The sequence below is a fragment of the Falco cherrug genome, chromosome 3 (assembly GCF_023634085.1).
Source record: "Falco cherrug isolate bFalChe1 chromosome 3, bFalChe1.pri, whole genome shotgun sequence".
In the NCBI taxonomy this organism is placed as follows: domain Eukaryota; kingdom Metazoa; phylum Chordata; class Aves; order Falconiformes; family Falconidae; genus Falco; species Falco cherrug.
The window spans coordinates 121,489,317-121,505,405 of record NC_073699.1 but is presented as its reverse complement, the minus strand read 5'-3'; the positions used below and the strand labels follow the sequence as shown (position 1 = coordinate 121,505,405).

Below are 16,089 nucleotides of genomic sequence, written 5' to 3'. Positions count from 1 at the left end.
GCACCATCACAGCTGAAAGCAATCCAGGACTCTCCTTTCCCCCCAGACGTGTACCCCAACTGTTTTTTCAGGTTGCACAACACCTGAAAGGTCTCACAGCCCCACCAGCACCTCCTCTTCCACCCCAGCACAGCAGCAAAGGAACGAAGGGGAGGATTTAGCCTCATGCCACGGGCTGTTTGCAATGGAGAGTGGTCTGGGGAGAGTCAGGGGCCTCCCCTGGCCCGTTCAGAGCCAAATTCTTAACTTGTAACTGCTGAACTTGCAAAATGACAAAAAAAAAAAAAAAAAAGAACCGTATTGACCAAAATATGTTTTCTGCTTCTTTTCAGGGAATCTGACTAAACATATGAAGTCAAAGGCCCACAGCAAAAAATGTCAGGAGATGGGTGTGTTAGTATCTTCACTGGTGGATCTGGAAGCCGAAGAAGGTAAGTTCTTTCCTGTTATAAAGCTGCCATTGCTGCTGAGCAGGCAGCCCCCCCAGGCAAGATGGGTGCTCCCCGTGCCACCCTCCCCAAGACCTGGAGCAGCTTTGTTCACCCCAGGTCCCTTCCAGCAGCCAAGGGGGGTTCTGCCTGCCTGGGGTGGGTTGTGGGGCTGTCCTGGGGGGCTGCATCCCTAGGAGGGTCTGTGAGCCCCCCTCTCCCAGCTGGGGGTTGTGGCTGTTTGGCTCCAGTGTTTTGGCTGGCTGCAGTGGGGGGCAAGAGTCATCAGATGGGTGGGGGCCATGCTGCCTGTGGCCAGTGCCCTGCATGTGGGCTGTGCGTGTAGCAATAAATAGTGGGTCCCCGGCATGAGAAGGTGCTTCTTGGTCTTGCGGGGTGTCTCTAGCAGTGGGTTCAGGAGGTGGACTGCAGTGCTCTGGAAGAGCCTGGGTCTCTCCTGGCCATAGCGGGAGCCGCTGAAGCAGCAAAATGAGACCTAACCCCAAGGATGAATTGCATGAGGCTGTGAGCCTCCGTTTTGCTGCTGCAAGCACAGTTTGGTGGGTGCAGGAGAAAAATCAGTCCTGGCACCCCTGGTTAGGATCTGACAACATCATTTACTGGAGATGAAATGCTGAGCATGAGCATGGGGTGACCCTTGGTGCGTTGCCCATGCAGGCTGTGATGTTCTTGCAGAGGGGATGCACTCCATCAGTAGAGGAGTCCTAATGTTTCAGGGGATGTCTTCCTCCTGAAAGGGCCTATGGAGGAGGACTTTTCCATAAGCATCACCTTCTGGGGACCTGCCCATCTTACTGTATTTGGCTGATCCCAGGAGACTCCAAACTACCTGTGCAAACCTGGTCTGTGGCCAGAGGGACTGGGGCGTGCATGAGCTGCTCCCACCTCTGCAGGCAGACCCAGCCTGGACCCTGGACGGCTGCTGCGGGCCTCAGCATACCAGGATGGGGCATGAGCAGCATGGGGGCAGCTGCTTCCCTCATCCCTCACTCTCATGGGTCTTTTTCATGTGTGGAAGGGAAGGTGAATCACCTGGGACAGAAATTATCTGGAAATTTTCTCAGTAGGGAAAGAGCCAGCAAAATGAAAATAATGTGCTTTGACATTTATTGGCATTATTCTGAGTGCTTTACAAGAAGATACATTTACCCTGACTCACCTGCTTGTTTTTCATCTACTTATGCACAAACACACACACACAGAGCCTGTCCAAAGGCTCTGTAAATTCAGGAGTCTGTCTGTTCTTTTAGAAGGATGCATGACTCTCTTATGGAGTAATTTCCGCCCTGGTTTATAGTATCTGCAGCTGAATTTCCCTAAAGTCATCCCAAGAAGCAGATCTCCTCCTGGGAGGCTGGGCAGCATCAGGCAGGAGTGTGGTGACCATAAGCACTCCTGTCTCCATCAGAAATGTTGAGGGAAAAGTGAGGAAGGTCTCCAAGCTGGGAGATGAAGGAAGATGGAGAAGTCTCGTGTATACTTAGCTGTTTGAGCTGGAAAAAGATATTTTACCCAAATTATTGGAGGCTGCGCTCCGACAGCTGTTAAGGGTTAGGTTATGTGTCTCCAGGGAACACTTAGATGTTTTTACAATTGTTATTCTGTTTCCTTTAGCAAGACCCTGACTATTCGGGGCTGGAGCCACAGCACAGGAATGATGGGGAAGAAGCCTTAGGGGTAGCAGATCTCAAGTCCTCATGAAATTTTGGGTGATGTGCATTTGTGTTCAGTGGGTCGTTTGCATTTATAGGATGCACATACCAGCTGTAGAGGAAGGAGGGGCTCTGGGGGCACAGGTCTGTCTCTCTCACAGTGTGTTTATTCCTGGATAAAACACTCAGTGCCACAGTCAGGGTGGTGGTTTCCATTTGCACTGCATTGCAGGCTGGTCATGACACCATTGACCCTTCCTGGCTGCCACCCCAGAAATCCCAGTATGAAGGCAGCTCTTGTGGCTGCCTTTAGCATTTTTTCCCCCTGTTTCACCCTCCTGTCTCACCCCAAACAATTTTGATTCACCCATCCCTGGGATTCATTGTACCACAGCCCACAAGGGTTTGTTGACAATGGGTTAAAATGAACTTCATAAAACACATGGCGCCACAGTTATTTTTATAAAGTGAACATCAGCTGAGCAAGTTCTGGAGACGGTGCTGTGAGCCAGGGAATGTTAACTCGGCAGGAACAACAAACAGCGCTTATCACCCCAGTTCCCCGCTGAGGTCAAGTCCATCAGAGGCTTTATTGGGAAAGGGGCTGGTTCCTGGGGCATGGGCAGTGTCACATGCTTCCTGCTTCATAGGTAATTGAAAATGACTAAGTGTGTTCCCCTGCATAGCCCAGGGTAGGAACAGGGTTTGCTCCACCGCAGGCTGCAGCCCTTCATGCCGCAGGGTCAGCTCGTGGTGCAGGTGGCTCCGGGGGCTGGGGAGGCTGTGCCCACCAAGTAGCCCTGGCCACTGGGACCCTCTAAAGTGCTTTAAGTCTCAGGTTTTGGGTACTGAAGGTTAGAAATGCTGTCCCCCACAGCGTGCTTTATACTTGGGTATCTTCGTGCTGGTTAATTAAACTGCTGGGGACATATGCAGGCACTGGGATGCCATCGTCTCCACTTAAACTGCAGGAGCAATCAGCAAGACATCTGTGGTTCAGGCCATCTACCACACTTCCAAAAAAATGCTGAGCATAGTTTGGGAATTGGTGTTCCTGCAGAGGAGGATGGATGCAGCCACCCTGTTTTGCAGGCACAGAGGTGCAGATGCAGAGCAATCTGATGGGGCTGCAAGACTTGTGTCTCTGTCCCAGGACAGATGTAGCTTGGCGGGCTGATGCAGCTGTCCTTGACCTGAACAGACCATGGCTCAACTTGCCGGCAGAGAACCTGTAGGGGACACCTGAGGAGTCCCCCTGGCTGAGCAGTCCCAAGCCCCCATGATCCCCAGTGCAGTAGCACTGCGCTCAGGGGACCAGGACAGGGGAGAAGGGAAGAGCCCTGAGGCATTACCAGACACCTGTGCACCCTTTCACAGTGCCTCTCCTGATGTGTTCAGGGTTGGGCAAAGGGCTATCCCAGGCCATGCAGAATAAACATCAAACAAAGGCTAAGGCTATCTGGGCTAGCTGACAGTGTGCTGCTCTGCTGCAGGGGATGGCTTTCTTCCTTTTATATCTGCTTGAACTCTTGGCTTTTCTCCAGCTCTTCAGAACAGCCTTTTGATCAGGCAGAGACATGCTGTACTTGGCCATGGCCTTTCCGAAGGACATGGCCGAAAGAAAACCTAGTCAGGGATTTTGCAGTAGCCGCCCCAAGGGAAAAGTGCCCAAGCAGGTGCTGCAAGGGAGGCTGCTCCCGTGTGAGGTTGCCGGAAAACACCTTCAGCCCAGGAACTCGCTTAAAATGATTGATTGGCTCATGGTCTCCAGAAATAGCTCCCTGCTGTTGCACCACCTGTGGGTGATGCTTCTGCAGATCAGAGCTAGATAAGGGAAAGAGGAAAGTGGCTCCTGAAATGTTGGTTGCATGACTCTGAAAAGAACAATTGTTATTCTAAACTTTTCCATTATAGTCAATTAGAACTAATGAATCATATTAATTGAGTGTCATTTTTGAAAACCTGCAAATCAGAAGTCCTATTTATGTTACATGTAATTGCAGGCTTCTGAAGAGAGAACTGCCAGGGCTCGCTGCACCAGGCCAGGGGGGTGCTTTCTCTCATGTTTTACTTCAGTCATTCATCCCCAGGCTCATACAGGGTTAATAGCAGTGCACTCTGCAGCACGGTGTGCCAGCCGTGTAAGCTGATGGAGCACTCTGCTTGTGAAAACCTGCCTCTGGTAGGTGATGAGGCTGAGCTGGTCTCAGCCTTTGGCCTCATGGAAAGAGTCGGTCTGACCAAAAGCCCCAGGAAGGTCTGCCTTGCATCCCCACCTCATCTGGGAGAGCACTCAGCAGAAAGGATGGGACCATCAGCTGGGGGACTTAATTTTGGCCATCATTGTAGCATTGGTCCCTGATTGCTGGTGGCTGAGCACCCGGTGCAGGACACCTGCTAAGCCATGCGAGGAAGGGCCCTGCCTGGACTGCAGAGGACAGGAGCCCATTAGCTTTGGGAAGGGACTCCTCTCTCTTTGTTGCTGTTGGCTGTGTGGCTGCTCACTGGAATGTGTTGCAATGTCTGGACTTCATTGTGTTATGCAAGCAATCTGTGTAATTTTAGAATTACAAAAAATATACAGACCCCATTTCCTCCCATTGATGAAGACCATTTGTGTTTGTGTAAAGGGGACGGTCTGCCAGGAAGGAATGCAGAAAGGTGAAAGCGGGAAGGCGCAGTATCAGAGGACGTTTCCTTTCTTTTCTTCCAGCTTCTTTTTCACCTGGTTAAAGCTTTTTCACCTGGTTATTGTACTTCTGAAATTTCAAACATTCTGCCTTATGAGTAAGGAGGCCCACTGCTCAGAAATGCCAAGTAAATACTAAATAAAGCAGCCAAGAAGATGGTCAGAAAATAGTATTTTGTGCTGTAATGGTTGGGGCTGTTTGGATGGGTGAGAAAATAACATAGAAATGGCAGAAAGGTGCATGAGAAATCAGAGATCACAGCTGTATCATGCATCCCCTGTTCTCAGAGCAGTGGATTACAAAGAGCCTTCCCCTGTGTAACCACAGAGTGTCTTCTCTGTGTGTGAACAGGCTCAGAACAGAGCCTAGCAAAGGCTATTTTAATTAAATTTAAAAATAATAATAATAATAAAAAATACTATTTCCATGTGACAGAAACCAGCGCAAGAAGATTGCTGTGCTTTCCTTTGGGACAGGCGGGAAAGGAGCAGCAGTTTGTAAAACTCCCTGGATTATTTTAAACTAGCATTATATTTCACTTCATTGTTTTTATTTCTATTTAAGGGGCAGGAGAAAGTAAGGGATGTTACTATAAAAGGAGACTGGAGTATAATTCTTTACTCCTGCACTGGCTTTGCTTGGTGTGATTGCGCCAGTTTGGTAGAATAACCTTAAAATAACAGATGTGTAATGAGATGCAGCCCTCAGACAAAGCCGTCGACAGGGCACGTTTTCAGTAGCTCCTCTCTCCTTCATCTCTCCCCCCCACTCTGTCTTCCCCTAACTTGCCCTTTCGCTGCCCATTTGCTCAGCAAAATGCAAATCAGTTGCAAGAACCCAGGGCTCAGGTCTGTGCTCTCTTTCTGCCTGCAAGAAGGGGGTTAGGAGGCCAAAGCAAATTCCCTTTGGGCTGTCCCAGGACTCACTGAAATGTTTCCTTTGGTGCCAAATGCAAACAACTCCCCAGTGCGGAGCTGGCTTCAGCTTCCCTCGCTCCATACTTCCAGCCTTGCTCTCTGTCCTGGCCAGGGCCTGTCCGATGTGTGACTAGAGCCAAAAAAGGAGACCACACAGGACAGGGCTCTCGGACCCGCACCGTGGGGTGGAGGCCACAGCTGCCTGTCCATTCCGAAGCCCATAGACGTCAAGCCCCAAAACCAGAGACAGGGACTAGCTCATGGCTCTGGGAGTGAAACACATTCCTTTTCCAAGCAAGAAGCATGCACAGTTCACCCTACAGCTGGGAGAACTGGTCGTGTGGAATAATATTTGTTCTGAACTCCGTTCCTTTGGGAGGTCGCAAACAATCTGCCACTGGATCCTGTGTCCAGCAAATACCATCATTACACAAGTGTTTCACCATGGAAGTCAGCCTCTTGGTGGGGAGCTGCTGCCTTTGACTCTATGCCGTATGAATGCTGCAGTAGGTTTCACTTTATGGATAATTAACAGATACTTTTTAAACCGGGTGGGGAGCAAATGAGATGCATTTCAGGCTCCCTCTTGGATGGATGATCAGCTATGGTAAAATGCATGTCCTGTGTCACTGGTAATGCCAAATACATCGTGAGCATTTAACTAGTAAGGCCCTGTTATTCAAAGTAAACAAAATTAGACTTCTCACTGTGTGGCCACATCCCCTCCTGAAAACCACCCTGCCTGCAGCTGGCAGGTGTGGGCCAGCCTCAGCACTAGCTCCCTCTAATTTCCCCTCCGGCTCGTCTTGCTGACAGATGGCAGCTCTAAATGGAAAACTGTTTCGGTGTTCATCAGAGAAGAAACAGTGTCCTAGGCTGAACTGACGGGGGAAAGAGGCCAGCGGTGCTGTAATTAGTTACCCGGCTTCACGCAGGTGTCGGAGCAGCATCCAGGTGCTCTCCTTCCAAATCCACGGACCCAGCGTGTCCCGGCAGCTCTGCACCCATCGTCTTGGCGCTGGCACAAACGGAGTTCGAGAAACTAGTATTTTATTACACACACACACACCGCGCAGAGCAGCAGGGGCTGGCAGGAAAAGCCGCCTGCCAGTGCGGTTTTGCTGAGCTACAGTGACATCCAGTGGCTCTTCCCGGTGGACCGCTCCGGGCTGAGCCTGCATTCCTGCCAGGATCCCTGCCAGGATCCCTGCGCATCTGGCATGGGGAATGGCAGATTTTCCCCAGTGCAGAGCAGAGCAGGGGGTGAGGCAGCAGCGATCAGCTCGGGAGCTTGGTACCCATCTCAGAAAGCTGCTGCTGGCCCTTAAAGTAGAAGAGAGATGCTTTGGTTTTACCTGCAGATGCATTTCAAGTCCTTGGGAATTTGCTTTTGGTATACTCCTCTCTGTTTCCAAGAGTTAACAAAGCATCCCGGTGCAAGACCTTCCACAGACAGACAGCAAAAACCTCTGCCACAAAGAAGCATCTGCTTCATAGCTAGAATTTATCAAAATAAGGAAAAATCCAGAGGTTTTCCAACCCTATTGTTCACTTTTTCAAAAAAGTCCTGTCTTACTGATGTTTGACAGCAATCCAGGCAGGAGAAGGGCTGGCATGTGGAAGATGGGAGCAGTCATCACAGCAACTTCCCCCTGCTTGGGCAGCTGTTGATATTTTGTATCACTTGTAACATTTGTCACATTTGTCACATTTGTCACATTTGTCAGGTTGTAGTTTTGTAACATTGTAGCATTGTAACATGGTAACATGTAACATTGCAACATTGTAACACTGCAACATTGCAACATTGTAACAGCACAACCGCTGACATTGTAACCTTGTACTCCTGCAACACTGTAACATTGTAACATTGCACCAAATGTTCACAAAAAGCCCAGCGAAGCTGGGTGATGCTCTTCTCCATCGAGACACTTTTTTTCATTTCTAGCGAAAGGCAGGAGGGTGTGTGGGTGTGGACAGAAGAAGCAGGGACCGATGGCTGTGTGTGTTGATGGAGCAATGGCTAGAACCAAAATTAGGCTAGAGCAGGAGGTCTGGATGGTGGGGTTCATCTGGATCTACTGGGATCATCAGGAGTGAAGTTGGCACAGAGGGCACAACTGCACAAGATGATCAGATCTAGGAAAGAGCCGGGCTGTCTCTCCTCTTGTCCCCTTATAACTTTTGAGCAGATTTAGCACCCAAATTGTCCCTGTACGTGTGTTTTACACTTTCTGTTTTGTGTTTGCCCACCCCTTCAGGAACCAGTGAAGACCTATTCCAGGACTCTGAGGGGCGGGAGGGATCTGAGCCAATTGAGGAACACCAGTTTTCAGACCTAGAGGAATCTGATGATGATGATGACAATGAAGATGAGGAAGATGAGGAAGAAGAGGAGAGCCAAGATGAGCCACCTTTAAAGTTGCTGGAAGGCAAGCATACCACCCTCCCAATGCACTCTTCAGGTGGCTCTCCACCTTCTCAAGAGGAAGGCACTGAAAGAGCATTGTCCTTAGCCCAAGAAACTGTTTCCAGCAGCCAAACAGTAGGTGACGGCCAGCAGGCCTCCTCCTCCGGGCTGGAAACAAAGTGGTCAGCAGACAGCAGTGACATTGCTGTGTGCCACAGCTTCTTGAGTCTCCACAGACCAGCTTTGACCTCCACTGAACAATTAGTTTCTGCTGAAAGAGAGTCTGTCACAAGGCCACAGATGACCTTAGTTATGGACCTGTCAACCTCAAAAGACACCTCCCCAAGAAAAAGGTGGTCTCCAAGCCAGGACTCTGGCAGAGGTGGTGGCAGCAGCAGACCAATGCTAGTGAGAAAACACCTATTAACCAAAAATGAAACTTCACCAAAACGGTTTTCACCAACTGGAGAACTGTCTTCTCTAAGGTGCCTGTCTCCAGGGAGAGGGTTGTCTCCTTGCCAGCGCGTCTCTCCCAGGAGGGAGGCATCTCCACTGAGATGTGTGTCACCCAGACTTGAGCTGTCACCCAGCAGGCATCTTTCCCCCAGAAGAGAGCTGTCCCCAAGAACATACCTTCCACCAGAAGGAGAAGTCTCCCCTGCGAGGCACTCCTCGCCGAGCAGAGAGATGTCATCAGTCAGATATTTATCGTTGAAGCAAGCCTTGTCACCAGGCTGTTCGGAGTCATCTAGATATCCATCCCCCAGGAAAGAGGACTTGCCTGGTACTAGCAAATTGGCAGCAGATGACAAAGTTCAAAGCTCATATCAAGCCCAGCATGGGATATTATCTTTGATGCCTCTACCTCACAGGTTCTTTGGCAAAAACATAGAGCTCTATGAGTCCAAGCTGGTAAGTTCAAGCCCCTCTTCCCTTCCAGTCCCTGCAGTATGTCCTCTGATACGTTTTTAAATGAAGGTTGCAATGCAGAAGTGCACAGTGACTCTGACTGTGACCAATGTCATGGGTAACCCAGTGAAAAGTGACAGCGGACAGCAAGGGGGGTTGCAACCATTTTGGTCCTGCCCATCTCAGTTCAGGAGAAATAAAGTTGTCCCTTGTCAGCAGGATTATTTACACTCATGACCCAACCAGGCTCTTGCTGAGACAAGCAGTAAGGACAATTGTTTAGTAATGACTAGTTGTCACTAAGTAGCATTTTTTCCCTGGGATATCCCAAGGATACCTGTTTCTGAGACTTCACCAGCTGGGGTGATGCTGTGACCATTTTTCACTGGTCAGTGACCTGAACCAGATCTGAACTGGCCATTGCACTCTGTTGCTGACTTCTGAGCTACATACATATGCAGCCAGCTCTGTTAGATTAACTGCTGGGAAATGTTTGTTTGAACATCTCTAATTTCATCTTGCTTCTCTCTTCAGCACAGAGAGGTGTTTCCCGCTGGGTCCAGAAAATTATTTAATCTCTCTGCTGGACCTATCAAATACTATGGGTAAAGGAAAATTCCATGTTCCTCCCACTGCTACAGGCAAATTAGGTATTGGGTTTGGTGGGACGCTTCCCATTTCTACTGAGGTGCCTAGCTCTCCTGTAATTCATGCTGATGAACACGAGATTCAGTGGCTGGAGTTGCTCTGCTGCGAAACAGGTGTGAGGAGAGGCTTGAGCCCTTAGGGACTGCACTGGAAAGAGAGGCCTTTATACAGGCCCTGGAGAACCTGTCACAGCAGGTGTTGACCCATGTCTTCTCCAGAAAAGCCACACTGCCCAGTCTGCATTTCTTTCACTACCGTCTTTTGGTGCTGCCTTCCTACTGATTCCCATATGAGTGTCTGTCTTACCTTCTCAGAGACTGTCCTTTGAGGTCCAGACTTTTGCTCACTTTAATGCTATTTCCCTTTCCTGTCATTTAACTTCTTGTGGTGAATCCCAGGCTGTGGAAAGCCGAGTCCTTCAACTTTAAAGCAGCTCTGTCAGGAAAACTGCTCATTGCCCCTACTTGCAGCTAATCCCCTAAGCTCCCTAGTCCACATAGAAGACACTACTGCATACCCCTGCTTATCTGCCCATTCACACCTTTTAACTTATGCTCTCGCACGCATGCCTTTTTCTTTCATTTTCCTGCTCCTTTCATGCACCCAAAGTCACCACTGGTGCTTTTCTAATGTGCCTCCAAAGTGACAGTAAAGATCTGAATGGGAAACTTGCCATTTATCAGCAAGGTGGACACCTGTGCTTTTGTTGCTAAATCATGTTCCTGGTAAGGCTACAAGAGACAGAAAGATCAGAGGTGGATTTATGGGATCCCAAAAGGAGCTCTGTGCTCAAAACTGATGCCCTGTGTGGTGCTTAGACACTTGGAGACAATCTTAACTTGGCTTCACTGTAAGGCTTTCTGCCAAGCCTGCACATCAGGCCTCACCATGACCATCTCTCTTCCCACTGGCTCTTGCAGTAGGTAGTCATTCCTTCTGGTAGCTGTTACACCAGTGAGATGATTTGTTTGGGGGATTCCCAGCATCCCTATAGTGATTCTGTCAAGACTTCATGTGGATAAGTGAGTTTTAGCAAGTGTTTGGGCTTGTAACTGCTGGCCAACTCTACACTGTTTCCAGCAGCTCTTGCTTTCTCTCTCTGCTGTTCTCTTCTGCTGCATTCCTCTGTTGCCTCTTCACAGAGATCCAGCTCACAGGGTCAGGCAGTTCTCCCTAATCCTACAGAGAAATATGCCCTCCAGTGAATCCTCAGGTTTTATAGCTAACTCCATCTTAATGGAAAGTTGATTTCAGTTTCTGTTGCTTCCTGTTCTTGGGAGTCCTGTTTAGGGGTTTAGTTATAACCTCATCACTAATTAATCCATTTCTGTTTAGCCACATATGTCTCCATGATGTACATTAGGAAACTATGTGAAGCACCGAGAGAGAAAGAGGAAAAGGTAAAATGGTGGGGTCTTAACCCTTGAATTCTACAGACCACACCATGAGGGTGGTGGTGGGGACCACACTGCTGGGTGTGCTTTTTGTCAAATGAGAGTTAATGCTATATCTTACTTGGTCCAAAACATCCTTGCAATTAGTAGCTGTAAGGTTGTAATCCTGCTTTCAGAAAGAACAGTAAAAATAAATAGCGTTGTTCTGGGCTCTCAGAAACCCCATGTACTGAAAGGGATCCAAAGCAGCTTGGATGGAAGGAACACCGGCATCCTCTGCCAGGGTGTCAGAGGCAACTCTGATAGCAGGGCAAGGGGTAATGGTTTTGAGCTTAAAGAGGGTACATTTAGACGAGATACAAGGAAGATTTTTTTTTTACAATGAGGGTGGTGAAACACTGGCACAGGTTACCCAGACTGGCTGTGGACGCCCCATCCATGGAAGCATTCAGAGTCAGGTTGGATGGGGCTCTGAGCAATGTGATCTAGTTGAAGATGTCCCTGCTCACTGCAGGGGGGCTGGACTAGGTGACCTTTAAAGGTCCCTTTCAAGCTGAACCATGCTATGATTTTGTAATTATCCAAGCCTGAACCAAAGCCCTGGATCTGTGCCCCAACAGACCATGGGCACATTTAAGAGGGAAAATGCTGTGGGTTGTGTTGCTCCTTTCCTTAAAGGTTTGGGGGTCCAAATCTTCCTCTGTTGATTGATCTTCCTCAAATTAGCATAAAATGTTAACAAACCCAATCCTTGTAGGGAACATTAATGATGCTAATGCTGTTACTTGCATGTTGCACTGATTTGGCTGTTTCTTTTCCCTCTCCGGTGCAGAATATAGAACCACAAAGCCCAACAGGCTCACCTGGCGTCATGCAGCCTGTCTGCTCCAGACCCTTGCAGGCACCTCATGAGATACATGTCCACGCTCCCAACCGAGGGGAGGAGAATGTCTTCAGCCATCTCCCGTTGCATTCGCAGCAGCTCACAAGGACCCCATATCCTATGATTCCCATTGGGGGCATCCAGATGGTCCAGGCAAGACCAAGCAGCCATCCCAGCTTGGTGCCCAGCTCAGTTGTGTCCCTGCAAGCGGGGTACTTTGCCTCTGGTGGCAGCAGCTTCGCGGAGTTCAGCTGGGGTCCCAGGAGGGACAAGGGATCGCAGGTCCCGCAGGAGCTATCGTCAGCATCCGTCTCCCCGGTTGCAAAAGTTTCTAAATACACACTGTCCCCAGAGCTTACGAGTGGTGGTTACTTGGAAGAGAAAACAAGGACTAGTGAGCTTCAGCAAAAGACAGACCAGGAGGAATACAGGGTAAAAAAGTTCGCTGAGTCTAGCCACGCGGAGCAGGCAGGCTGCTCGGCATCCCCAGCCAGCCCCAGCACATCTGACGAGCACTCTCCAAAGCCTTTGACAAGTGGGGAAGAACCCTTGAAAAAAACGGGCAAGAAGCAATCTGGCAGCTCGAGCACTTCTTTTGAATCATCCTGCACTTTCATCTCAGATCTCCCCTCCCAGCCATTGGACCGAAGCAGCAGCACTGGCAGCCTCTCAGAGCCCTCACCGAGCCATTCGCACTCCGAGCCATTCTCTGGCCGGAGGAGAAACCTCTCTGGAGAGCCCAGTCGCCAAGGAGGAACCTCCAGGAAGAGCAGTCCACACCTAGAGCACGCAGATTTAGGTCAAACTCAAAAAAAGGTGGATGAAAACACGGGAAGTACTTAAGCCTCCACCATCTGTTCCACCTTTAGGCTTCCTATGTAAAATCAACAGACATTTTCAACACTATTTCCTTTAGTATAATCATTGCTATAAGAAGCACTCTAGTGAATGACCAAACCCATGGAAAATTCCTGGTTTTCTTTGTCCCAGTCTGGTATTATCTCCACATGTATGCAGTTACTTGTGCCTTTTTCTATACCTTTTGTTGCTTGAAATGTACAAAACTGTTTGAGGCTGTGAATATTTTTTTAGAGTTTTTTGGAAAGGGGTTTGTTAGACCTTGTCTTTTTTGCCATTTAGGTGTGCATAATTATGGGCCTGAGAGATGCAGAAAGGAAAGGGTTAAGCATTTTAAGAGGAAGAAGATGCACTGAAAACAAAAACAAACCAGAAAAACTTTTTTTATATTGATTAAATGATTAAAAAAGCCCCACAAACCAAACCCTTGCTCCTGTGTACAGAAGTTTATGATTCGTATTTATTACATGCTTTATTTAATTCTCGCAAAGTGCTTGGTTTTTTTTTCTTGCATCCCTCTGATTGCCTATGGTTGTGCTTTAAACAGTTGAGACTGCTTTACATTTGAAAAACTTGTTTACCCTGAACCTGTAAATGAAACTAGCACTTCCCTGACTAGGGGGAGGTTCTTCGCAGCGAGAGAAATTGTCACGCAAAAGAGAAAATGAATCTTGAGCATCCCTCCCTCCTGCAGAACCCATCAAAAAGCACTTTTCTAAAAAGGGACAAAAAAAGGTTCCTCTTCAAAGATTTAACTGCAAGAACATAGGAATGTATCGAATGTAGACCCAGTGCCAGGAATGGTGTCTCTCGCTGGACGAGCCGGCCTCCTGCTTGCTTTAATCCTTCCATCCTGTGCCCGCTCCCCACGTGCACGGCCGCTCCGCGATGCTCTACATCGCCCCGGCAATGTCATGCCTGTGCCTGAGAGCCCCTCTTTTCTGGGGTTTGGAAGCCCTCTGTAAACCCTCTCCCTTGGTTTCAAAGTGGAAGTAAACTCAGCCTTGCAACCATTTTCCCTCTGTAATTTTTTAGTTGCTGACAAGCTCCCTCCATCCCACCCCCACTCAGTCCTGGCTGGTTTGGCTTCGTTGAGCTCTAGGGATGCAGGAGCCGTTTGTGCTCTGCTCGTTTGCACACCTGCGGTTCTGTAGCTTACGAGTGACTCTGTGTCTTATTTTAATTTTATTTATTTATTTAAGTGGAACATCGCAAACGTAGTCCTTATTGTGCAGATGGGCCCTTTTTTGGTGTTTTGGAAGAAAAAAGTTATGATGCTGAGTGGTTCATGTTTGCAATCAGCTTGTTATGCATGCACAGTAACTTTTTCCAGAGCAGATTTTTAATGATGACCATTCACAGCAGAGTGATGGCCTCTACTGCCAATAGATACGATACCAAATACCGGGAGACCCGATGGAGCCATTCCTCTCTGTCATGTTAACACACTTTTTAAAATACAGATGTTAAATATATTTGCCCTATCAGACAGCAGGCTCTTTACTACTTCAGAGGGTTTTCTGGTCTATGGAATCTGTACAAACCTCTTTTTTTTTTTTATTTTAACAAAAAAAAAAAAAAACAACAAAAAGAAAGATAAATATTTAACAAGTGGACCAGTTCTTTCTTCTTTTGGAGCTGTTCCAGTTTACTGGGTACGTAACACACTTTTTTAAAAAAAATAAAAAAGAAAAAAAATCAAAAGAAATCAAATAAAAATCTGAATTAGAACATATTTCCTTGCCAGACTTGATGAGCTATGAACTGTTCCCATTTCATGGGCAAATAATATAAATTTTTTAATAATCTTCTGTGATATTTTTTTTTTTTGCTTTACTTGTAAAGGGAATTAAGTACAAAAGAAGATATCATGGAAATAACATTAAGCCTGTGACATTGACCAAAACAACATCCAGAACACATTTATACCTTAATTAGCACTTTTATCAAGTTTCCCTTTTTCCCATCTCCCCCTCTTGTCCCCAAGCCTGGAAGCTGGTCCTGCTTTCAGACCTGTCCAGATCCCACAGCTGCAGCAGGGGCTGGGAGCTCCGTTCGGCGTCACAGCTTCTTTCAGTGAAACTCTTAAGCACCAGCTGAAATCCTGCATGGGCTTTAAGCATGTGCTTCATGTCAAGCATGTGCTTTAAGTGTGTGCTCATGTCAAGCATGTGCTTTAAGTGTGTGCTTCATATCAAGGCGGCTTGGCAGGGGCTGCTCAGGCAGGGTCTGTGTGAGCACCCCTGGAAACCATCTGCCAAATGCAGCGACATTTGGGCTTTCCTGGCTTCTGCCACATTTCCCCCCTCCTTGCCCTTGTCACACTCTTAACATTATTCCGAGGTAGCTTTTTGTATTTAATTTTTTTTAATATATATATATATTGAAATTGTACATAAAAAAAAAAAATGCAGCAGTTGTGCACTCAGCGTCCTGGTTTTGTTAGGTGCATTTGACATGAGCTTTGGGCTAGATCAAATTTGCTCGGCTTCTTTCTGTAATTGTATCTTAATCCTTGACCTGTTGATACTTTGCAAGGGGTTTGGTTTTTTTGGTTGTTTTTCTTTTTTCTCTCTCTGTCATTTCTGGACAGAGGGAAAAAAAACCCACCAAAACACCAAACCTCAAAAGTCATTACATTGGTTTCTTTCTTTTGTTGTTGCGTTTTATTTTTTTTAATTATTATTATTATTATTTTATTATTATTATTATTTAAAGTGTTTCCAGCAGCTCAAGATGAGTTGAAGCTTTCTGCATCTCTCAGCTGCAGAGCGGCCAGGCTGGCAGCTGTGTGTGCAACTGTCCCCATGCCCCCACCCACGGCCAAAAACCAATGTGGGGAGAGGAGCTTGGGAAGGGGCCGTGCAACACTGAGGTGCCCCCCAGGGCATGTGACAACTCAGAAGCTGGGCAAAAAAAAACAAAAAAAAAAACCCAAGGCTGTGCCGAGTCTTGACCCAGTTTGACTTCTCAGCTGTGGGCAGCGCGGGGGAGGCTCTGGCTGGGGTGAAATGGTGCTTCATGCTATACCTACCGGGTGCGATATGGCCTATTCGACAGGCAAAAAGGATCACAAAAAAATAATTGATATTTAAGGGCTAATTATCACGCCGACAGCTCAGAGCTCTGCGGGAAGGGTGTCCTCCTCCGCACCAGCACCAGCATCTCCGTCTGCGGGCAGAGTGGGCATCCCCAAGGGCAGCCCCAGCCCAGCTGTGAAGTTATAGTGTGACCCTGTGTGACTCGTGCCCTGCTCCCCCCCCACACTCAGCCCAGGGA

General features: G+C 48.0%; 1 protein-coding gene across 10 annotated transcripts in view; it reads left to right on the top strand.

Moving 5' to 3' along the window:
* The window catches only part of HIVEP3 (HIVEP zinc finger 3), a 114,148-nt gene extending 98,684 nt beyond the window's left edge, over positions 1 to 15,464 (top strand). For 7 of the 10 annotated variants that reach the window (XM_055704662.1, XM_055704659.1, XM_055704660.1 and 4 more), the window contains 3 exons: positions 333 to 431; positions 7,970 to 9,030; positions 11,902 to 15,464. In XM_055704662.1, coding sequence (XP_055560637.1) covers positions 333 to 431; positions 7,970 to 9,030; positions 11,902 to 12,795 — 2,054 coding nt within the window. In that variant the 3' untranslated portion in view covers positions 12,796 to 15,464. Of the gene's footprint in view, positions 1 to 332; positions 432 to 7,969 lie in introns of all 10 variants that reach the window. The other 3 variants (XM_055704665.1, XR_008731329.1, XM_055704664.1) reach the window with 3 other exon arrangements.
* The last annotated feature ends 625 nt before the right edge of the window (positions 15,465 to 16,089 follow it).